This window comes from Bombus flavifrons, chromosome 1, assembly GCF_040668555.2.
Source record: "Bombus flavifrons isolate JBK064 chromosome 1, iyBomFlav1_principal, whole genome shotgun sequence".
In the NCBI taxonomy this organism is placed as follows: Eukaryota; Metazoa; Arthropoda; class Insecta; order Hymenoptera; family Apidae; genus Bombus; species Bombus flavifrons.
This window is the reverse complement of record NC_138442.1, coordinates 16504202-16529831: the sequence shown is the minus strand read 5'-3', so window position 1 is coordinate 16529831 and position 25630 is coordinate 16504202. Positions and strand designations below refer to the sequence as shown.

At 31.9% G+C, this 25630-nt stretch overlaps 1 protein-coding gene across 2 annotated transcripts in view; it reads left to right on the top strand.

Annotated features, from left to right (window-relative positions):
* LOC138179323 (uncharacterized) overlaps positions 1-25630 on the top strand; it is a 153476-nt gene that overhangs the window by 41947 nt on the left and 85899 nt on the right. For both annotated transcript variants that reach the window (XM_069111997.1, XM_069111989.1), the window contains exons 2-4: positions 3131-3260; positions 12307-12449; positions 19327-19468. In XM_069111997.1, the coding sequence (XP_068968098.1) occupies positions 3131-3260; positions 12307-12449; positions 19327-19468 (415 nt within the window). The remainder of the gene's footprint in view (positions 1-3130; positions 3261-12306; positions 12450-19326; positions 19469-25630) is intronic.

Genomic DNA, 25630 nt, shown 5'->3' with positions numbered 1-25630 from the left:
TCTTGACATTTTTTTCACGTATGTGTCTCTTCGGATATCCTCCTTTCTCAGACTACTTTATTCATAAAAAGCGTAGGTAGAAAATCCAAAAGGTATTAAAATCATATTGAACGTCAAAGGCACATTTTTAAAAACTATCTCCATTTCAGGTCACGTCACACATCTGAAAAGAATAACAATATTAAAAAAAATAAAACGATAGAAACCGCCAAAAATATTATTTTATCTAACAACAAGAAAGACTTGATAACTTTACTTGCCTACACATAATAAACTTATCACTTTAAATAACAATAATATTAATCAAACGTAACTTTGAAATTATTTTCTAAATTAGCAGTAAGAAATATTTCGTATCTGCTCGTATTTACTAACATGAAATTCATTTCACTTCGATACAAATGATTTCCTAAACACACGATATACCACCGATAAGTTACAGCGTTAGAAGACCTCTCGTCAGACGCGTTACATGCTCTCACGAGTATGTTACACGCATGTAAGCATTCGGACAGGTGTGCACGGGTGCAGTCTGCGCAATGTTAGCTAAATTCTCGTTACCCTGGCGGCCGTGTCGGCCACGCGTAATCCGCTTTAATCCTTGCAAAAAGACGAGCCAAGGCTCAAGTGGATCAACCTAGCATTGCTCGGACGCGCAGTAGTATATCCATAGCAGTGCCGTTAGTCGACGACTCGATGTACGGGCTAACGTGGCTATATTTATCGTCCCAGTTTGTGACGTGACATCGTGTTTCACGTTTTATTCAATACGTTGAACTGCCGTGTCATTTAGTTGACATACAGATTGGTAATTGATATCTAACGTGGGGACGAAGGATTCTGGATTTGCTAGAACTTTGACGAAAATATAATATCTCACATCGAGCTGACGAATACAGCGATTTTAATCAATACCATACTAATTTTGGTTTTATCGATGCAATTAACAATTGGAATTATGGATTTATGTTATATCACGAAACAAAGTTCTTTAATTATTCGTAAGTTCACGAGTAGTTCTAAGCTTATATAAGATGTTCGACAGTTTCATTTGCAAGATAAGATTACTACATAGGAAGATACTAAGATATTAACATAATAATTCCATTGAATTTCTTCTTCTTTATTTATATATATTTATATACTTTATATAATATACATATAGTTAGAAAAGTAAATAGGTTCTATCCGTCTTGCACCGTATTTCATGTGATAAACTCTAAAGATTAGTAGGTAGGTATTATATAGTTTTTGTGCTGTATATACGTTATTGTATTATTTGCTTACAAGAAACTGGTTTATATTTTACATAACCACAAGAAAAACGTTTTGTCAGAAATAATTAAAACATCAGTTCATGTCTGCTTGTTCTCCTTTGCATTACAAATTTTTCTTTATCGAGTGAGACAGTTTACTCGAATCTGTACCATTATTGTTCGTTTCCAAACTAATTGGTTAAAGCTGAAACGATCGACAAACCGAAGCACGATAGTATTTGCTTACGTTTTATTTCGTAGCGAAACTAGAAGCACACGCTTCTATCGTTATTAATGTTTCACGTGTTGAGCGAGTTTTAGGTGAAAAATGAATTTCTCTCTCTTAACAATCGCGGCACGTATTCGACCCGATCAAAGGCAACGCGTATAACTTGTGTCGAGAGTTTGAGCGAGATGAAGACCAACTTTTCTTTCGCAACCATATTTTTCGAAGAATAACTATAAGCTGCAAGGTAAACGGCGAGGGAAGATTAGCCGGAAGTGACGCGCTCGAGACCAAACGGAAATCATCCGAAGGCTATTCGCTGAGACTTTATCCCGTTTTTACCATCCTTCGTTTATTTTTATTAACTCGTTTCTCATTATAAACTTGTTCACGGTTTGATATAAACACAGAAGTTCAACGCAGAAAAAGTTAGTTTGCAAATTATCAGGTTTCTAATAAAACGAACGTTCTTCTCACTGCTATTGTATTTATACTTGCGAACAAAACGAAAAATCGCATACTTCGTTTATCCTGATAGAAAGAAGTCTGAAATGTGTTAGATTAATTCGCTGTTAACAACGTTCAATTAAATCATCGTGAAACGAAACTGAAGTTGTAAACTGTGTGCATTCGTGACATTAGGCCCACTAAATTTTCGACCAATAAATTAGATAGAACTGGAAGCAATTGTTAAAGTTTCACAGCAAGTCTGTCAGAATTGTACGAAGGAATAAGAGACTTCGCCGTTGAAGATCTTGATCTTTTTGAATTGCTTTTTTAATAGGTAGATTGAAAGCAAAATAGCATCGTGGACGTATAAACTTTAATCTATCGCAAATTTATAACATAAGAAATTTACTATTTTATTTATTGTATATCGTCTTCTTTCTTTCTAGAGGAATTTCTAATTATTTTCGTATATTTTCTAAAAACTAATTTCTATAAATCTTATTTTTATATACTAACTTGGTTAATTAACAGTTAATACGAAACCTTGAGCTATTATTCTTGAAATATGATATACATTGATTAAAAAAGAGAGTGTATAAAAAATACAAATTTACAATTCTGTCTTTTAGTTACTGGTATAATATTGGTTTATCGTTTCGTCATTATTTATCCAATTTCTGTACTTAACGTATTTCAAAATTCTGCTGAAATACGATAAATTAAATCTCTTTTGAGTACAGTTCGTCTAAAGTAAGTTTTTTATTTAGCTCTTAGATTCGACATTAATTAACCCTTATCATTAACTTACTTAAGGACTTTTTATTGCATAGGTACCTACGATATTTCATTAATACTTTAACAATATCGTCATAAGAATATTAAATATCTTTAAGTAATTTTCTGATGTGTTTACGTTCGCATTTAGTACAATGACACAATTGGCGAGCGTAGTTGCGAGAAGGTTAAACGAAGGTTAATGTAGCGAATAAACGTGCCACTTTTCTGTTCGCGTGGCAGCCGATAAATCACAAAATGGAACACCATCCGAGGCATAAATTCGTCTTACAATATTTTAAAACGACAGCCAGATCGTTCTCGGTATTAATTGTTCACTCGTGGAAATATCTTAATTTATCGTTAGGCCACTGAAGTTTTTCGTATCTCTCTTCGTTCTACATTATCGTTGTTTCCGTTTCAGTGCTTGGCAGTTGTCGGGGCGAAGAGTGCGGACACGAAAGGCTGGTGAAGTGCGGAAGACCACTCGAGAGAATCAACAGGAACGATTTGAGTTTCGCCGTGAAAAAGGAGGAACTTCAGCAGCTATGCCCGTAAGTTTTTGGATTAGATTCTTCCGTAGATTAGATTGTAGTTTCGTTTCGATGGTTCTTCTTTTTTTTTACGAACTTCTTATTTGTAATTTTCATATTCTGTTAGAGTTGAGCAATTCTTTTCAAGCAAGCTTTCATAACTTTCATTTTTATGGTAGAACTTCTTCTGTTTTTTCTATCGATTCTTTTTTCATAACATGATGTTTTGACATTTCTTTTATTCGACACATATATTGAACAGATAAAAACAATTCATCATCTATTTTTTTAAACTCCAAATATTTATGGTTTCGAACATATCAGTGTAATATTGTTCGATACAAATTGAACGATAAAGATTTGAAGTTTTGTTTTTAATCTATCAAGTTTCAGAAACAGGAAGCTGAGATATTAATTGGGGAAGCAGATTTATTACGTTATTTACCTATTAATAAATTATAATACGAAAAGGAATAAAAGTTTCGCGTTGAAATTAAAAATATGGATGCATAATATCGATACTTTACGTAGATCAATGTATACGTTGGCTGAATATTTCAGTCAGTTTACACCTTCTCGTTTATGTTTGCCATAAATTCCTCTTTCTCGATTACTTTTCCGCCAATTTTTTTTTTATTCAACACCTTAAAAGAGTTCACTTTAAGTTTTAACGCTCTGTTGTGGAATAGTTCTACTTAGCCAAGTGTCGTTCGAATTCTCACGAAGAAAGAAAAACCACTTAGGAGTCCAATCGCGCTAATAATTAGTCCAATCGAGGCAAGTTTAATGCAACTTAAATTTTCCGAACGCCTGCTTATCCGAATTCTTCGATCGTGTTGTCTATTTTCACGATCGAGAAACTCGAGAAACGAGTTTCGAACATTGAAAAAGAATTCTAATAAGCTAGTCCGCTAATTTGCTTGAAAGTTTGAAGGACAGGCTATTCGAGATTTCTTCCGAGTTTTAAATAGCCTCTTAAGAGTTTCTAGTTAATTTTTGAGAAGTTTGGTTATCAACCCTTTGCCGGATTAATTTTTATTTCTCAGTTTCGCGAGGTGACTTTGTTGAATTAATTTGAAGCATTAAAGATACTTGAGATTTAAGCTATTTGATAAATTTCAGACACTAACCGTCTTTTATTATATCAGAAATATGAAATTTATGTTCGATGATAACGCTTGTTTGGCTTGTTGGGGAAAATAAAGATATGATCGTTTTTTTAAAGACCACGTTATGGATCGGATTTTCAACGTTACGTGAAAAGTAATCAGAAACGATATACTAGGATCACAGACATAGGATTTTCATAAATTCAATTTTGTTTAAAAATATCGAATTTCATACAGAGGAAAATACCTGAACTGTTGCCCGCATTTAACGTTTAATTTTTACGGGGAAAAGTAAACAGAATTTACGATATTTCGATGTGAATAAGTATTTATTTTTTTTATTTTCGGTCGTCGTTTAATTGGAAAACATTCAACGACAGATACACCGTGTTAAATACTTTGATATAAATTCAATAACAGCGTAGTAACGCCCGGAGGTATTTTTTTCAAAAATCAAGATCAGCCGATCGATTTTTAATTCCACCAACACAAATGGTCGTTGCAACGATTTCTCTTTTAATTTGTGCAATTTACTCGTGTCGTTTCGAAATATATATCGATAAAAAAGAAAACAGCGTGGAAACAGCTTCCCAATGTCTACTATAGTACATAAACTGGTATAGTACATAAACTGGTATAGTACATAAACTGGTATAGTACATAAACTGGTATAGTACATAAACTGGTATAGTTCATAAACTTTATTATTTAATGATGTAGAAATTATCAATTCTGTGGTAATAAGTAATACAAAAATAAGATATACAGCAAGTCACGAAAGTATTCGAACATTTGTAGGAACCTTATTTAAATACATTATATTATTAATCCATTAATAAATACTACAGTGTATTACATTAAAATGTTAAAAAATTGTAAATTACTGTATCATTAAACTTTGAACCATATCTGTAAATATTATATACAGAAGCTGCAAGATATTTAGTTTAAATATACACATACATATTTCATATAAATACCATTCCTCATAGTTAACACTTATTATAGGTATACTTATTACATGTACTTTTATTTTGGTCGTTTACATTATGTACTAATTCTTCACTAAATGTATGTCTGTAGCAAATAAATTGTAACTTCTATATATATTGTATAATATATGTTCAGATTGGTTTTATATTGTATCAAAATAATAATGACAATCGTTACAATGCTAATAAAATGTCAAAACTGTTCTTATATAACACGCATAATGTTTAATGCAATGTACAACACATGGAAGCTTTTTATGGTAAATGCTCAAGCCTCTTTTCTATTTCTCAGAATAATCGAATAGTTTCTATAAGAATTAAAGTCGAGAAATTTTTCTGCTAGTTCGAATAATGGTTTACGGACAATTCCCTTTTCGTTCGAACGATTTTATCGAAAAGCTGATATCACTTCAAGTCAGTTGTTAGTCTGATGGCGTAAATTCCTTCTGGGATCGATCACCGCGTTTGGCGATAGGCATTCTATTTCCTCTGTCGCAAGATACTTACAAATTGCTTCTCCAATAACGTAGCGTCGAAATTCGAATCATTTAAAACAGCAGCCGATTACGTACGTACGTGTGGATACTAAACAAATAAATTACAATATTCAACTACTTTTTGAACGCTTCGTGAACCATGAGATCGAAATTAGAACGCTTTAAAAGCTTTGAACACGAGGAAGACGTGTTATGATTAATTTCAAGTCATTCTTATGCAATTTTCTGCTCATATAAAATTTAAGAATTATTATTATAATTTTCGTTTTTTTTTCAAATAAAATGTAATTATCATATCATATAATTTAATATATTTTTTCCAGCTTTAAACTGAAAAGGTTAAAAGAACATTAGATAATTCTACGAAATTTAATTTTCCGTGGAACTTCCCTTGCTTTTATAAATAAGGCGTTACGCTTATAAATTGAACGTTACCCTAAACAATTAATTCGCAGAAATGCAATATGTATTCCTGACCACACTGCAGGGAATCTTTTATACGTAAAAAGAAGCCATACAAGATTTACAGTCGTTGCGAATTCTTTTTCGCGGAGTAAAGAGGGCAGTTGATTTGCAGGGATAAAAATTATACGGTTTCGTTCGTTAGAAGCTGCAGGTGCAGCTCCCGTTGCATATGCGGAGTAAGTAGAGGCACAAAAGGTTAGAGCTCGTTAAACCATTCGGCCTTGCTGCTGTTACTTTTTGCGGCATTTGACCAAAAAAGGAGGTAAAGGGGTGTGTTTCAGTTACGTGACTCACTCCTTAAAAGAATAGCTAACAAGTTAGTGGGAAACCGTATGTCTCGAGAATGAGAGAGTCACTTCTTCTTCGTACTTTAGAACTTTCCCAAAGAAGCATATTTTTTTACGAACACATATGCGACAGACATTGAACTCTTTAGCGTATATTTATTCATTGGAAAAGAAGTGGAAGGAAATTCATGGTTCCTTTCTTCGCAACTTACCTCTTCAATCTTACGATTGTGAAATATAATAGAAAAGTTTAAGTTTAACGAACCTTGAAACGTGCAATAGCTTTTATTTGCGATATAATGCTTTCAAATACTATAATAGAATATTATAAGTAGGATATTGGATTATTCGTATATAAATACGGTTTATCGTTTAAAATATTCCATTTTATATAATATATGCTGGACATATAGACACATACAATATATAAAAGAGCATTTGGTATTTTTATCAGATCTTCTTTTATTTTATCATATTTTGTACAGTTGAAGTTCGATTACCATTTAATGCATAGAATGCAATGTAAAAGGAATTAAGGATTAACGTGAACAATATCCATTGTGTACCCGAAATCTTTTTTGAAATTAAACAAAAGTACATATTGAAACAATAGCAAGCTAAATTTATACGAACAACAATGAGCCGTTTGACAACTTATAGATAGAGATAAGCGCTTTGACATTAAAATTACAACAATGTCGAAAAGCGAAGTTATACAACCACTTTGACCTATGAACGAATTAATTATAAATATTCCGATAAATGATAGAAAATAGAAATATCGTCATTTGTTCATTCGAGTTTGTACGAAACCGTCCGATAACAGTCGGAATGTCCTTGCTGAATAGGATCAGTTGAGCGTGCTATCGAACGCGTGGCATCCAGCGTTTATAACTGATGCTAAGGCAGCGAAAACGAGATTCAGAGAGCAAATCGAGCAGGTTTTTGCTCGGATAAATCGCGTTCACGTCGATAGGAGAAATATCGGGGTGAATTTTCGGTAACCGAACCAAATCAGCCGGCGGAACGATAACGCGCGCACGTGTACATAAAACGGCCGAACGTACGAGCGCGCGTGATTTTCCAAGTAGCGCCGCGCCATTTTCCCAAAATCATAAATTCAGGAAATTATGCCGCGATTTCTTTCCGTAGGAACGAGATTAGAGGATGATGTTCTCAGATTTCTAGGAAATAATCAACGAGGCTGAGGTTGGATTTGAGTAACGCGGATTACGTGAGATTTTAGTGGCGTTAGTTCCATTGAAAGTTGGTTCAGATTTTGTATGTATTTGCCTATATTGTGTGCGCGCGTGTGTGTGTGTTATATGAAATATATCATATATATATATATAGAAATTGCAAGGCATTATTGCAAACATTTATTTAGTGAAATATCGATATACAGTGTAAATAGTCGCTATAAACATAATAAATGTTAAATATGTTCCTACAAAATAATCGAGACTTGTTGATATAGTGGACAGTTGATTGTTGAAATATTTTTGTGATCTCTGCGAAATACATACTATACATACTTATATTAAATATCTTGTAATTTCTGTATACATTTTCAGATCAGTTTCAAATTCGATCAACGTAATCACGATATTCGTGTTTCATTACGGTGCTAATGGAGTTTCGAAATTCGAAATTTCGTATAACATACATAATATGGATATATATATATATGTATATACACACAGGAGGCGCTTACAAGTGTACGAACACTTTCAGAAGGCTGTGTATATTCAGCGAAAACGTCGATTTTTGTACATTTTTAATTGGCAATGATGACATAACACTGCACGGTAAATCATCTAGTCACGATGTTGCATGCCTTTCAGTTCATTGTTATCGGATCAATTGCAATGAATTATTTCGCGTGCTGGATTTACGTAACCAGTTTACGAGCAGCCGCACGGATAACAGTCAGTTCAAGTGTAGTGGCCCGGTTTCCGCATTAAAATTTCAAATTTCAATCGTAACTCGAGCTGCGGGGAATCATCTAAATTCGTCTTGCTCACGCCACCGCGAAATTACCGGCACGTGTACGCGAAATTCAACAATCACTGTCATTTTGATCGAAATGAAAACCGACTGATTAATTTTCATCCAGGCATTTTATTTTATTTTTTATTTTTGCTTTTCAAAAGATGTCGTTTATAAGCCGGACGCATTTCGGTATACATATTGAGAAAGTTGAAATATTTTTCACGGTAGAATTTAATATAATTACGAAACGAAGAGATGCACAGTTTAAAATTTTAATTGAATTTTTGTCTTACAATATATAGGACAAACTTTGTATCCTTTTACGTTCTTTTTAATTACTGTTCGTTTTCCTTTTCGTTGGGAGATGTTTTTTATTTTGCTTGTATTTAGAAAATGGGAAGCAATTTTCTAGAAAAATATTTTTAATTACACGTAAGAGAAAGAGCAACTACGTGGTTTGAAAAAATGCAAAAAAATCACCAGTAAATTTTTTGCAAAATATCTACATGCATGATCAATAATTTGTTTTGCAGCTTTTCACGTTTATTAGCAATTTTTACGAAGTAACTACTCTGACAGAAGTAAATTCTACATAGAAGTAAAGCGATATTGAAAATAAACCATTGTAAGGTTAATGTTAATTAAAAATGTCTACATTTTCAATCAAAATTTCACATTTTAATACTTCTTCATAAATATTATTTGTCATTCATGTTATTCCTTTGAAAATATGCGACTTATCCACATTAATAAATATCGTATAGGCAATAATCATGTTTGTGTAATAATTTAGCAATTAATGAATTGACAAGCTGTAAGTCATAGGATATAAACATTGCATAACTAATAGGACGCTCAGTTAACTTGTAATTTATAAAATTTATATATACCACTTTATTTATTTCATTATCAAACCTGTTGCGCAAAAGAATATTTTATAGACGTCTGCGTAATTTAAACGAGAACTACACGGTAATATAGCGTTTTCCTAATATAGCTATTTCCTTACTTTCCTGTTACTTGGTGATTAAAATGAAGTATTTCGGTATTTTATGCAAAAATTTAAAAAATAGTGTATAACCTTATACGTTTGAAAATACGATCCTTTGGAAAAAATGATAATTGCCATGTTAATTTCATTAATGCCAGTCTACATGATCAATATTACTAATAAATATATGTATATATATATTTTTTATATAAAAATACATATTTAGTAGTTTAGTACTTTATTTAAATTGCTTAACAACATATTGAATTTTAAAATCGCTCTTCTACGAAAGACGAGAAATGTGTTAATAATAAAATAATTTTTAAAAGACAAAAATAAAAATGAAATCAAAATTTTGTAAACAACACTGCTGCTATTTCATGTGAACAGTTAGAAAGGCGTCTGAGGTTAGATATTAATTTCTTGGATGCTCAATCTGGTCTTTTGCTAGTGGGTGGTAATCTGAACGATAATCTTAAATTTTGCAAGTATCGATTCGTGTACATGTTATCCGTCCACGCTTTCTTCCATTTCCCCCGATTCGTGAAATTGAAATTGAAATTGAAATCTGAAATTTAAATGCACCGCCCCGATGAAGCCGGAGGGTGATATTCGACGAGTGTCGAGTAAGGTTAAAGGAAATAAAAAGGGAAACTGTCGGGATCACTCCAATAAGCAACAGCAAGATAATTACTCCGCTGGCGAGTAAAGACGTCCCGATTTCCGTTATTGGAATTCTTCCTCCTTTCCCCCCCGCTCCCTTTTGTTCTTCTTTCATTGCTTCTGGTATCGATGGTAATGGAATTGTCACGTTGCGGAGAAACTCGATCCTCGAGTAGATCGTTTCCAATTATTTCTCACGATTATTGAAATATTTTCTTATTATCGATTCATTTCGTATTATTTACGAATGTTTAAAGGTTTGAACATTGCTTAATTTGTTTCTGCATTTGCAATACCTCACCGAAGTAGTCGAACACTTGTAAACAGTTTTTAAGAATATGTTATGTGCGTTATACGAAACATTTTAAAATCTTAATAGTCTTAAGTAGCTTAAGTAGTAACTATAGTCAATTATCTATTATATCACTAAATCTCAATCCGCAGTGCGACAAGTTTTGACACTTTCTATATCTTTCAGATAACTATTCACGCGGTATATTAATTTTCTACTGCAATAAATCAATATTTGCAGTAAATATCTTTGTAACTCTTATGAGATATTTTCTCATATGGTTTCAGACTTTAACAATATAATCGTACCGACCGTATTTCAGTGATAACGAGATTTTCTAAATATTTTATATAATACGTACTATATAGATATACAAGTGATGGCAGGTGTTCAAATACTTTCATGAGCAACTGTATCTCGTTAAATATTTACAAGGCTTTAATTGTTTTTTAATTAAAGAAATAAATTTACAAGTTCATATTTCTCTTTTTAATTTTTTCAATTTATTTTATTTATAATTACTTTATTATCCAAATAATTAGAAAAACGTGTAGTTTTGTTTAATCTACAGTCGAAATCGTTTTGACGAAGCAGAAACATGCAGTTTATAGTTCACAGCTAGTTGGTATACAACATTCTATTTCGATGAAAACTAAGGCTGATAGTGTTGATCGTTATTAAAGAGCCTTTCCGCTCTTTCTCCAAGATCTTCCCTTAATTAAGAATAGGAAAAAGTACTTTTCGTATTAAGAAAATCCTCTTAGAAACCCTGCGTTACTCCTCTTCAAGTCTCCCTCTATCTTATTAAATTTATTCTTATTAAATAAGTTTTGTTCTCTCGTCGCGTTATGAATTTATGAAAAGCGAGTTCTGAAACATAATTAACTTAATCGTGTTCAATTTTTCAAAATATCGTGTTATTTAAAGAGGCTTGAAGAAAATCGACAAGATTTATTATTGCGAATGTGGTTAAAAAAGATAAAAACAAGGCTGTTAGATAGATAGCTGTCAAATAGTAAGTTACAGTATTTTGTAGAATAAGAAACTTGTTTTTCTTTCTTTCTTTTTTTGAAATCAAACTGATTGATTGTTCATTTTATGTAACTTAATTAATTTTTTAATATATCAACTCAGAACTAGACGTTTTTCTCGAATATCTTCATATTCATCTTTTATTTACAATGTTCGGTTATATCTAATAATATTCAAATTATCTATCATTCAGTTTTAGTTCTTTTCATAACGCGAGAGAAATTGATCTTCGCGATATTTCGTTGAACTATTAATCCACTTAAGAAATTGAAATTAAAAACTATCAATATAATCGCTATAAGCCTAGTAGAATATATGGCCTTATTAACCTACATTTATCTCTTCACAAATTCCTGAATTTCTCCAAATTGGCTCTTGTATCACGATTGGCCAAATAGCAAGTTGGAAAAAATTCTTAACTATGTACTTCACTATAATTAGTTATCGTCACAACTCCGAAAGTCGTGGACGAAACTTTCCACGAGACATTCTTTCACCAAGATAATTACCAAAATTGCTTTCGTCGACTCAAAATATTCTTGCGTATTCAACGTCGTCGTTGCCGACGTCAGTGCACAAAACAATTTCTATTGCTCTTATTACGGAGTTCGTTGAAACGAATTCGCTGGTACATTTTCGTCCGACATTACGTTAAATCCTATCGAAAGTACTACTTCTTCTCCAGATCCTTATTACCATTATACTTTTATGGTCGCATCATCAAAGTTTCTTTCTTATTTCTTGCAGAGATTTCGAGGCTGGCATGAAGTGCATCCAGACTTACACGTTGGATTGTCTGCAGGAGAAACAAAGGGAACACTTCAACTCATTGTACGCGGGCACCAACAAGGTGGTCATGGAGCTGTGTCAAGATGGCCCTTATCAGGACGGTAAGTTGAATAACTACGTTGTTGCCATTACCCCAATGCAATTATAAGGTGGTTCTTGTCTGGTTGGTCTCGAAGAGTGAATTGAACCTGGCAACCTGATATTTGGTACAGTGTACTATTAATACAGTACATTGCTATACTCTTGTAATTGATGTATTATAGGATATATTAATTAATCAATTAATTATTGATAAATTAATTAAATTGAAGTAAAGTTTGTACCATTTGTTGACATTTTTTATATGGCTAGAAAAATTTGCTACTACTATTATTATTATTATTACTAAACTTGAAAATAACATGTAGAATCGAATAAGAAAACTTTTTGTAGACGCTATGTTAGTTGAGATTGAATATCGTAATAGAGGACCATATTATTATCGTTAATACTTACCGAATTAAAATATCATGATGGATATTTTTTTAAACGCCAAATCTAATTTATCTCATTTTCAGATATAATATATTTAATATTACATACTTTAGAGCAATGGGTTGGATTATTATATTTATAGTTGATATTTCTGTAATTCTGGATAATAGCATTTCATTGAAAGAATTAACCAATATTACCAGTTGTCAACAATATCTATTCACAGCTACACGATTAATTAAAAATTTTTTTCCTTCCATGCTCGAGTCTTTTGGAGGAAAGTCTACAAAAAATGATAAATGCTAAAGATAAAATCTAGTCTAATCCAAAAAGATAAAGTATAAAATCTATTCTTTTTCTGTGTTTGCCATTCCTTGATTCGATGTTGTTCTTATAATAGAAATGGGTCGTTGTCGAATTATGAATTTTCTAACAACCTAAGATCTCAATTCTGAAAATATATTTGATTGGCACATCGATATGTGGAAATATCTCGAGTCGACTTGTAGGTTGAATACAAAATTATTAAGACGAGTATCTTACAATTGATCTACGTTTTGTAATCTGTTGATCTCTTTCCGAAGAGCAATTTCTCTTACCCGAAACATCTTTGAATTATAAGTCGAAATTTGAAATTGAAGCTAATAGTAGAGCATCATTATAACTTAGCACGTATAAGTTTAATAGTTTTACCATATTCTTATACCATTATTATACTATTTGTTACTTGTTTTTAGATTGTATATAATTCTTATAATTTTTTGCACCATGTAGTACATTTTTGTCTTCCATTTTGATCTGTTTTCATTCCTGGTTTTACTAACACTGCTTTTTATTTATATACATCATACCAATATTTGGTTCCAATAGCTTGTAATTTACTCTTGAACACGAATCAGCTTGCCAAAAGAGTAACTATTTTTAGTTAATAGCTATATAAGTTTCTGAATCAATTTTTCTATAAAATAACATACATATAAATTTTACAACATTCTCAAACAGGGCATCTATAATACGTTTAAATCACCGAATGTTATGATTTTATTTACGATAAAAAATAAAAATAATATCGTCCATTAAGTATCTTATGCTATAAAAAAAATTACATTTTCCTACGTATGTAGCTTCTCTCACTTCATACAACTCTTTGGTCATTTAATACTCTTCTACAATTTTTTCACCAATCTATAATATATTATTAATTTCTCCGTAAACGTTTATTCACACACGTGTATATAAGTAGGTACACGTAATATCTGATGGATTTTACATTGCGTTTGTCATACTAGGAGATATTACCAATCGTTTTTGGATGCCACGATCGAGCATGCTGTCGATATTCGGGTAATCTCCAGAGTACCGAATACATTATTGACTCCAATAGCCAATAGATTCGAAATGCTCGCACATATTCTACACGGTTCCATAGTTTTGTCGTGAAATGCATCCTGTGATAATCATCGCAGAATGCGTCTTTCGTGGGGCTTCAAGATTCCAATTTACATAATATTATCGCAAACTATAATGTTGATCGTTCTATGCTTCGTCAATTTTGCATAAGTTTCATTTTTTATGATGTATTGCTTTCTGGTGGCATTTTTCCAGTTTCAACCTCGTGAGGAGCTCTTGCTATCAAAGAATAATACATTTTTGCTATTGGAATCTACGTATCTGTTCAATTATGCTCATATATTCGTTCACATTGTGGAATATTTGCAAAAATATGTAGGTAGTTTGAGGCTATTTGTTTATCAGTTGTGTTACATAGTTCGAAGATTTTGATAATGACGTTATTCAATTCTTTTATTAAATGAAAAGCTGATTATTTTTACTAGATATTTTCTAATTGTTTCATTACACAGGAATCAAGTAATTTATTTAAAAAGAGGTGTTAGTTTTCAATTCCATCTAACACAGAGTGATTAACTATAATTCTTTTTCTTATAAACGAGTCGAGTTCTAAGCGTACAACGTTTCATTAAATGTTGAATATTATAATTTATTAAAAGTAATATTTACGTCTATAAATGTGTCGTGTTATGTTTCCTCCCGTTGGCCAAATCATTTTTTCTTTCTTTCCCTTTTGTTTCATTTTTTTACGTTGCTCTGCAACGTTAATTCGTAGAAAGTTGTATAAATATTTTCATATTATTATAACGATCACTATTTATTATAGTGACACGTTTCATAGAATTTTTGTCTGATAGCGGTTTTCTTTATGCATTTTGTAATATTATTTATTATTATTTTGTAATATTAATACAGTGAAATAGAATTTTGCCAAAGTATGATTGATCCTACCATATTAACTATTCTAGTTAGTGCAATTATTTACATGGAATTTAAATTGGAATTTCCAAGCATGATATTTCCAACATTTATTTTTAACACAGAACTCTGCTGGATACAGAACTCCGTGATATTGAGCACTCGATATCTATCCGTTTTCAGTATTAGAACTGCGCAAATAAAAAGTTACGTCCCCGGCCAAAGCACTGAATTTATGTCGTTTCCTTTTATACGATTTATTTGATATATTATTTTTAAAAAAAAGAACATTAGTTTTTTTATTGTTTGCGCATATAGATGTGTTGTCTGTTGTTTCATCCAGGATTACAACGATAACGTGCAGATACAATCTACATTGTGATCCATTGAATTTTACTACGTGTTCTTTCTTAACTAGATTAGATTTAACTAGATAACTATAAAATTGATAAAACTTGATTTGATAAAACTCGATGAACTTGATAGAAACAAACTTTTGACAACTTTCGATAGAAGAATAGATTTTCGCTTTTAATGTTATATAGAGTCAATAAAGTTCTTAAAAGCTCTGGATAAATTCTATTAAAGTATTGGCTTGTTTAAACTATTTGTAGTTATACTAATACGTCTTTTTTAATACTTAATGCAATGCGTTAAATTTTACTTCTAAAGTAATTGGAACCTTCTTTTTTACATTTCTTAGCTATGTTACGTAGTTCTTATATGTTGTGAGATTTTTTTGTGGATCATTCTGTATACAGACTGAGAAAGAAAGAAAGAAGAAAAGAAATTAATGAACGCAAGATTTCTCCTACTGTATTAAATTCATAAAGTCAGTTCTTATTGCTTGAGACCGCATATTATACGAAGGATTTAGAGGACTAAGTTAATTAGCTTTTTAACTATGTACACAGAGTAACTTTTTATCCGGTTCAGAAGACAGACTTGGAATCTGAGATAAGGGTGGAACATAGTATAAATTTGTATAAATTTCATTTCTTACGCTGAAATAAATCGAATAGGTATTACCATCACAATGCTAATATTTTGTATAATATATAATATTTTCACATTAATATTCATTTTCAGCGAAAAGCACAGAATATTATTCACTTATTTCACGATTCATGGTATGTCTCTTTTGATATCAACTTATCGATATTTTCAAAATTAACTAAAATTTTACTAAATCATAAAAGAGCAATTCACCATGTGTTCATTAATTCAATGTCACAAAGTGTGTGTGTATATATATATATATACACACCATGTGTTCATACATATATACACCATATATATATATATATATATATATATATATATATATACCATGTGTTCATTAATTCAATGTCACAAAGTGTATATATATATATATATATATATATATATATATATATATATATATATATATATATATATATATATATATATATATATATAGTATATTCACTTAACAGCAAAACTACTGGGATAGTCAATATATGTAATTTATAATTTTTTATAGAAATTTTGTGACAATAAGTTATTAGAAATACGTAGATCGACATAGAACTATATACTTTTACATACATGTACTAATATTATTTTCCATCTCTTGTCATCACTCTTAAAAATAATGTTTACGATATTTCCATTTGCAACAAAGCAAGACCTCCAAGAACTACAGAAAATCAATTTGCCTTTGTTACCTTTCAATTCCATAATTACAGAACTTTCTGCCAAATTCTGTATGATCCGGTGAACAGGTTAAACAACCTATGTGCATGTATGTTAAAAAAAAAAAAAAAAAAAGAGGACAAAATTTTTCTTATTATCAAGATTTAGATTATCTCCCTTGTCTGTCGAAACGTCAAACTAGGTTTCGACCATTAGCCTGCAATCGACTATTTGGTAACGTATATACACACGTGGCTCCATTCTCCAAGCAAAAGCAAAGGAAACGGATTCACTGGCCGCTGTTGTTCGCGGACGATACACGAATTGAAACACGCTAAACACTATTCCAGTCCCCAGGGCATGGAACGCGTTATTGAGTCGAGTGGTCATTGAGCTGCGTTGGCCCCGTGTGGCTGGTCGGTCTATAGTGCTATCTCGAAATCGGTTACGCGATTAGCGCCTCGTTAAGAGCAATACCACGGTACGCGACTCGTAACGAGCCCGATTATCGACGTCGAACGATCGAGTTTATTCGACAGTCCCGTATTCGAGCTGTCCTCGTCGCTTGACGTAATTAGATACCATCCCTGTACTTACTTATCACGTGTTTCGCGTCATTTCAAATTTTAAACCCCCGTCATTAGAAACTCCGTCCTCCCCACTAGAGAAAATCATTTTTCACGACGTAATCGTTATTTTAGAAATTTTTGAAATTTTACAAATTTTTCAACTGTTATCGTAGATTCTCGCGATTAAATTTCGGATAATTGTATAAATTCGTATTTTCTATAAAAATAACGAAAAGCGGAAGCTAGATATAGAACGTATAGAACGCGTATAGAGCGCTGTTTTACCTATGAAATGTACTGCAACGAGCGGCATGCATACTTGTTGAATATTTTATATATTTTTGTATATCACGCGCATCTTTTTCCTTCAACTTTCTTATAAATGCATAAGAATTTCTAAACTATTCATAATTTATGTGAAGAGATTCTAGCCTGTACATACGAACGTGATGAATATTATAAAAGGATGGATTAGAATGAATTATTAGATATTCAGTAGAAATAAGTATATTATTAAATCCTATTTTATAAATTATTATAAAAATATATAAATAAATATATTATCTTTTTCACTGCATATCAACATTTACCGTACTTACAGCGGCTATTTTTATATCTTGTTCCATCAATATTTTGTTTTCATAACTCGCGTACAATAATGGACCATTATATATGTTCCACTTCCATAATAATACGTACTGTTTTGATTTCTAAATTAATATTATTGCTCTGTGGGATAAAATATTTACAAAACAGGAATGAATATTTTACATGTGTACATTATGTATACGCGTTAGGATGATGTACGCTAATCATAAAAATATAGGTACAGATATTACGTAATTATAATAATCAGGTTTCGTTACTACGAAAATTTCAATAGCAGAAAATTAATCATAATCAATCTAAACGTAATTAATGCTCGATAATGCATGCGTATAGTTAGCATTAGCAACTTAAGAGGTGAATTGGCTATCGAAAGAGACTGACCAAAATCGATGCTACGACACGAGAAATATGTACGCAGTTTTCCACGTTTCCCTGTACGTCAATATTGATAATCGACTTCAGAAATGGTGGACCGTTCGTTCGATTTACCTGCGATGCTGGTCCTGTAATTAATGTTATTATGTTTATTCAAGTTTTCGCCCGATGTACCGCGGGAAACTGACGGAAATATACAACGTGCCGCTGGAAAATTAATAACATGTCGATGTATGAACGATGGTTGTTTGCCGAAGCAACATTGAAGATAAAGAGACTTCATTACATATATGTATATGTATATATCTATATGGTTGTAATCATTCTTGCGTATGTATGTGTTTGGATATATCCACCGCAGTTTGCGTTCGAACGATTATTATTGAATCTCGATTGTTTTTCTAATACCAATTTCTGACGATGTAAATATTCGTTCTGATTTTGGTTGATAAAGATTATTAATTTTAGATCTTCGTGAAACCATCGACTAACTCGTCTGTGATGGAACTATTTCCAAAATTAATCTAAATTAAATAACTTTATTTTATCATTTTTGGAAAAATTTATATTCTTATCTTCTCCGCGTCTCGTGTTTAAATATTATATTTTTGTTTGGACCTTCAGAATAGCAAACGAATATTAAAAGGTAATAAAAATGTAAACTAATATTCAACATATACATATTGGATATGTAGCAAGACGCTAAATAGCGAATAAATGAGATTATTTTGAGAAGCATGGTAGAAGAGAAATTCGTGTTTGGGCTAACATTGTCGTTTTAAAATAGTTTGATTAAGGAACTATCGTTCTAAAAAGTGCTAGCGATGAAAATTAAATTAGAACGATAGTTGAATATGCGTGAGAAAGCTAAGTCGTCAATCATAAATAAATTAGAGACGAACAATTTTGCAAAAATGTACTCTGTTAACAATACTCTGATTGCATGCTACGACATCGACATTTACGAATTTTCGAGTTCACGGAACAGCAAATTAATTCGACTGTTTTTCTTGTTTCCTTGTTTCAGAATTCCTACGACATGCACCATGCATGCAAAAGGTACAACCGCAATACGAGGCCTGTTACAAGAAGTACCAAAGAATCACTCAGGATATCGAAAACGGAAATCAAATTGCGAACCCGAATGAACCCCTCAAGCCTTTGTGCTGGTAAGCGAAAATTATAATCTCTCAAGAGGTTCTCTTTAACCTGTTAAGCGGATAGTTCACAAGTTAACATCTCCCTACGCGGATACATTAAAAATACAAGACGCGAAGAATCTCGTGTAAAGTGTATATAAACGATTTAATTTAATTTCACTCGAGATACGAAATGAGATGGAGTTAATGGACGAAAACTTTCATCTAAAAGACCACTTCGTTTTTAAAAAATGTATTGGTTTAAGGACTCACGGTTGTTTTAAAGACACGTTATGGGAAAACGATTTGAACTGCACTTCTATGATGGAAAAAAGATACAGTAGTAAAATAATATAGAATAACATAATGATAACAAATGAAGGAATTTTAACAAGTCTGAAAAGAAAGAACATAAATTAAAAAATATAAATAACATAAATAGTAGTGAATATGAAAATAGTATAACCTCGGTGATTTTGCTTTAACCGCTTCTTAATGCATAAAATATATAAAATTTCATTCTTAACAAGTCTGAAAAGAAAGAACATAAATTAAAAAATATAAATAACATAAATAGTAGCGAATATGAAAATAGTATAACCTCGGTGATTTTGCTTTAACCGCTTCTTAATGCATAAAATATATAAAATTTCATTCGAGACTGGATAAAAACAAACTAAAAATGGTGTTTGTGGAAAGCTCGAAATTTTTTTTTTGTGACGCGTGTCCAAAATAGCGTAACGTATCATGTAAGACTTTCATAGTTTCCATTGGGATTTCTGTTGACACACAAACGTACGTCTTTATCTTTTTTTCTCTTTCGGGTTTCATTAGGTATCATAAGTATTCTTAGCCTTCAAAACATATGAATATTATGACCTCAGCTACGTGTCAGAATACCTCTTTTAGAATTCAATTTAACGGTGTTTTCTTTTTTACATATGTATTGGGTACTGAAAGCCGTGCAATGCGCAAGACGATACTGTTTACTAGTATTTAAATTACACGCAGTTAAAAAAGATTAGGGCAAATAGAAATTATATTGATCTAAGAATTGCATGATTTACCGATAAATAAAACGAAAAATGATTTCTATCGCGTAAGCAGTGTTGCAGTAGTTTTATGCACATCGTATTTGGTATTAATGTATTTCCATATGTACATATGGACCTTTGGAATAAAATTACTGACCAGCCTTGACTTTTGTCGATGTCTCGACTGTATCCGTTACGCTTTTGCGTGAATCTGCTGAATCTACGTATCCGACTGAATCTACCGTTGCCGTAAAAAAGACTATACAAAATTATATAATACGTTTTTCCTTTTAACAATACCGTGACGATTGCGTTGGATAATTGTCACGATTTTTACAATATTTTGCTTTGCCTTTTTAAATTATTTATAATAAGCAGGGATGATATAAAAAGAAATGTTTTAGAATGAAATCGCAGTTTATTGTCATTTCACGTATAAACGTGATTGTATTATTCTGTTTGTCTTTGATATCGTAGAATATTTGACTTTTTATGTTTGAAAAATGCAATGAAATGAGCATTAATTTACAAACATTATTCGTCGTTTTCACGTTTTTACGGATCAGGAAATGAACGGACGCGTGCTTTTCATTCTCGTATTTCTGTTGCGAATGACGAAGCACAACTTAGAGCATAGTCGATACTACGCTATCAACACGACGAGCATCATGTATAACCTCGGAAACATGAATACTCCTGTACGTAAAAAATTTAATTAAAATTTTGCTCCCGAGCTAAGTCAGACAAGCGTCTGATCGAAAATTCTATTCAGTCTGTCCCTTGTGCCGTGAAGGAATTTTTATAAGAATTCCGTAAAAAGAAATGTAGTGAAAATTTCTTTGCGTTGGCAATCGTGTAAGGATATTGTGAAAATTATTACTCTTAAAAGATGATAAAAATTGTTATAAGGACTTATTAAAAAAAATTCACGAAATTTCATGCAATTTTTCAATATTTATAGCATTTGATGGATGGAAATTTTGTTGGGGGAGTTTTAACGGTGCTGGTTGCTTTTGAACGTATTATAAATTAAGGGTCGAAGACGTAGAACAGAGAGATAGCTTGAAAGCATTCCCTTTGGGCGAGTTATATTGTTAAGCACATTAAACGTAATAGGACGTGCTCGAAAAGATTTAATGTAAAAAGAGCTTGCACGGTGAAGGGTGCAATTGAATTTACGCGATAAGAGAGTTAAGGGAGCGTCGTGTTCATATGCGGCGGGATGTGTTTGAAATTCTTTTTTCCTCTCGTGTGCTCAGCCATTTCTATTCCCGCTCGGCTCGCTTTCTGGTCTTCTTCCCTATCACTCTCTTCCCCTTTACGCCCGCTGTTTCTTCCATTTTCCTCCCTGGTTTTTGTTTCTTTCCTCTATTCTGCATCGTTTTGCTTTTTTTCTCCGCCGTTTCACTTTGCTCCCACTTTGTTTTTCCCTTCTTTTTTCCATTCAGCTTCTGTATTTCTATCTTCTCCATTTTACTGTTTCTGCGGCTAATTGTTTCCTAAATTTGTATCACTTTCCTTCTTTGTCGTTTTACTCGCTGCTACGTTTTTTCTTTCCTGTACTCGAGCGTGTTTTTTTGTTTTCCTACGTTTCTGTATAATTACATTTCTTTTCATTCGAATAAATAACAAGAATCGCTAGTTTTTTTTTATTTTGTTTCTTTTTACAGTTACAGTTTTATCGATATCAGTCTCTTGTATTTAATTTCACTGCGTTCTTTTTTTCCACACTCTTATCTTTTGTATTCTGTTTCTTTCCTCTTTTTTAACTTTCTATTTTTGTCCTTCTCATTTCCTTCTCAAATGATTTTATATATTTACCTTTTCGCCAATTTTGTTTAGAATTATTACAGTCTGTCTTCTACTGTTACGATACTTTTCATTCTTTTATTTTAATTCATACAATCATGTTTCGTTCTTTTTTATTACTTCACTATTTTCTCTTTCTGTATTACAGTTTTCTCTCACTTATAATTTGCACTTTAATCCTTAATTTTTCATTCTCCTTCGTGTAATTTCAAGCTATAATTAATTTTCCAACTTTTCCCCTTTCATGGTTCCATTTTCTATTTCATTTGTTCCCCTCCTTTTCTCCTTCTGTTTTACCCATTCCCTCCCCTTTCTTTCCTCGTCTGTCTCTCGCTCTTCTTATCCCTTTCTCTTTTTGTCAACCATCTCCGACTTCTTCGAGCGGGTGATGCACAATTTCAAAAGCTGCAACAGACCGTGGCGTAGATAAGCTAATGACATTACGTTCTATGTACAGGCATCAGCGTGAAAAGCTTCCTCCCTCGCGTCATGTTTACACGGCTTCGTCGAAAAAAAAAAAAGAGAGGAAAAAGTACAAACGCGATGAAAAGCTAGTAGCGAACGCGTAACTACAATGCGAATACGTATCGAACGTTGCGCATTATTTTCTTCCATGTTTTTTCTCTCTTTCTTTTTACATCTCTTGGTATTCCTGCGTTTTTCATTGCGGTTATTCCGAACAACAACAAGAAGAATTTTTTAAATCGCTGTTCAATTATTAACTTTTCTGCATTTTTCAGTTCATTTTTCATCGAATCGTATTTTCTATCGGTAGAAAATTGCTTAAGTACGAAGAAAATAAGAAAGGATTGTTGCTGATAATAAGATAAAAATTTTTATCTAAGTTTTCTATAGGTAATATCTTTCATCCATTCTTTTTTTCATTTTCTTCCTGTTCCTTTTACATTTTTTTTAATTTCAATTTTTCTCTTGTATTATGCTAGGATATTTTCTTATCATCGACGATGAAGAAGAAACAGGTATTTCATAAAATTGAATGTATAATATGTATAATGGCAACTGTTCTCTTCGAACAGAAGATTAAGAAATTTATGTTATTAACATGGAACAGAGAGATGCGATTTTGAATATTTTATATTTTTCGTATATTGCGAACCAGCGCTTCTCTAGATTAAAGCTTTAATCTCACCGAACTAAAGTGCGTATATGCGCAAGCTTTTTTCTTTCCTTTTTTGAATTCTTTTTTTTTATGTAAATCGATTAGACGCGTTCGAAATAACTTTATGCAATAACTGTGTATCTCATCTGTACGTATATCGAAACGAGTTATTTCGATAATCCGGCGATATTTAAATTCGTTAAAATGCACGAGTTATTTAAAATTTCTTCAATGGATACAATAGATTCGATTTTTTAAGCGGTATGCGTATATTATTATACTTTTTTTTATGTCCGCAATATACGTACGTAACGATACTAAAAGAATCTACAAGTAAGAAGTACTTTCTATAGAAAAATTTATCAATAAAAGTAAGAGCAAAGTCTCAGAAATAATTCCTCCGTGAAACTTTGTTTCATATAGTATTTTTGAACAATGGAATTCAGAAGCTGTTCAATCTGTTGTTGTTTTGATAAACGACAGACGGCTAGTATCCCGGAAATCTGATAGAAAGTTTTATTCCAAAAGATGGTGGAATTACGCGTGTCTCATTTTGACGTCGATTTATGGCATCGCGGACAACTGATGTATTGTACTAACAGCGCGTAAATCCATCTTCGAATCAGTCTATTCTTTGTCATTTGCCGAAACTTTTTCCCCCTTAGTCTCGAATTTCAATACAAAGTTAGACATTCCGCATTGAAATCATAAATAATGACTCGCCCAATTTTCCATACTTTTTTCATAATGTACGATAGCGACAACATATATAATAGGATACATAGTACTCCACAATTAATGTTCTTTCGCGAAAACGCGAGATTTTGCGCAGTTTCATCGATGTTCTGTGAGGGGGGGCAGGGGGATTTGAACGTCGCCGTTGAAATACGAGGAAAAAAAAATTCGGCGAACCTATAGTTGAAATCGTATAAATACGTTTAATTAAAATCCCGGAAACGCTTCCATGGATTTTTCCGCCGATGATATTTTCACATGAGATATTTTCCACCGCATTATGGGCTTCACGCACCAATACTCTCGTACTGTGAAAAATCGGCAGAGTGTATTTCTTCAATGTTACACGCAGATACGATGGATTTATAATAAATAGTTTTAGTTTCAAAGAAGTTGATTCAGAGTAGTTCTTATAGGTATGTCTGAGATGCGAGTTTATGAATTAACTTTCATTTACAATATTGTGCCAGCAAATCGTTAAATATGAAATGTATTTAGTTTGAAGAAACTACGTACATATTAAATTCACGCTGTCAATGTGTTTGAACATATATACATATCACATTAGTTGTTTTTATATTCATAGTTATCGAAAAAATCGTACGTAGATATATACATATCACATTAGTTGTTTCATGTTTATTCTATTTTTGCATTGGAATCATTAGCTTCTCTACCTCTAGTTCTTGACAATCAAATGCAACTATAATACCTTTATATATGAAATATTATACTGCAGATTTATGCTATGCAACGTTATGGATACAAAACGTTATTCTGGATACTTGCTATTGATATCAGGCGAAATAAAATTTTTGAATGCAAGAAGAATGAAAAAATTATATTACTATAATCTTGGAGCGTCTACTGATTTTTCACATGACTGAAAAAAATAAAAATGGGAAGGATTGTCGGAGAAATTATAATGGCCAATTCGTGATTTCTTGTAAACATCATTGCATTTTATAGCAGTGTATTTTCTTAATTGCTCTAGCAGGAATAAAAATAAGTCAATCCACTAGTAGTCTAACGTTAACCAAATATTCCGTAGATCCAATAAATACAGAATAATGTATTCCATACGCTACTAAATGTATACAGCATTAAAATATGGTACATGCAATTGCGTTAATTTATTAGAATTTACAAAGTAGGAAAATAAATACTCTTGAATCCATCGTATCACTCAGTATATAAATCCTACGTTACTGCTAAGCACAATTTTATTTCAGTGAAATTCAACACGATTTCAATGTTAAATTCGACTGTAGTCTACGACATGCAGTTAGGTTAACTCTGAATATTTATGTTCCAATTTCGTTCGCGTTTCACTAGACACAAATTTGTAGAGTATCGAGAAAATTTTAATATAAAATTTGAAACAAGAAATCACGCGGATTAACGAGCATTCTTTCGCATTGCCTCGCACGTAAGAAATCGTTCAACGATAGAAAAACGCAATCGAATGGAAAATAAAAAACGTATGGTTATAAT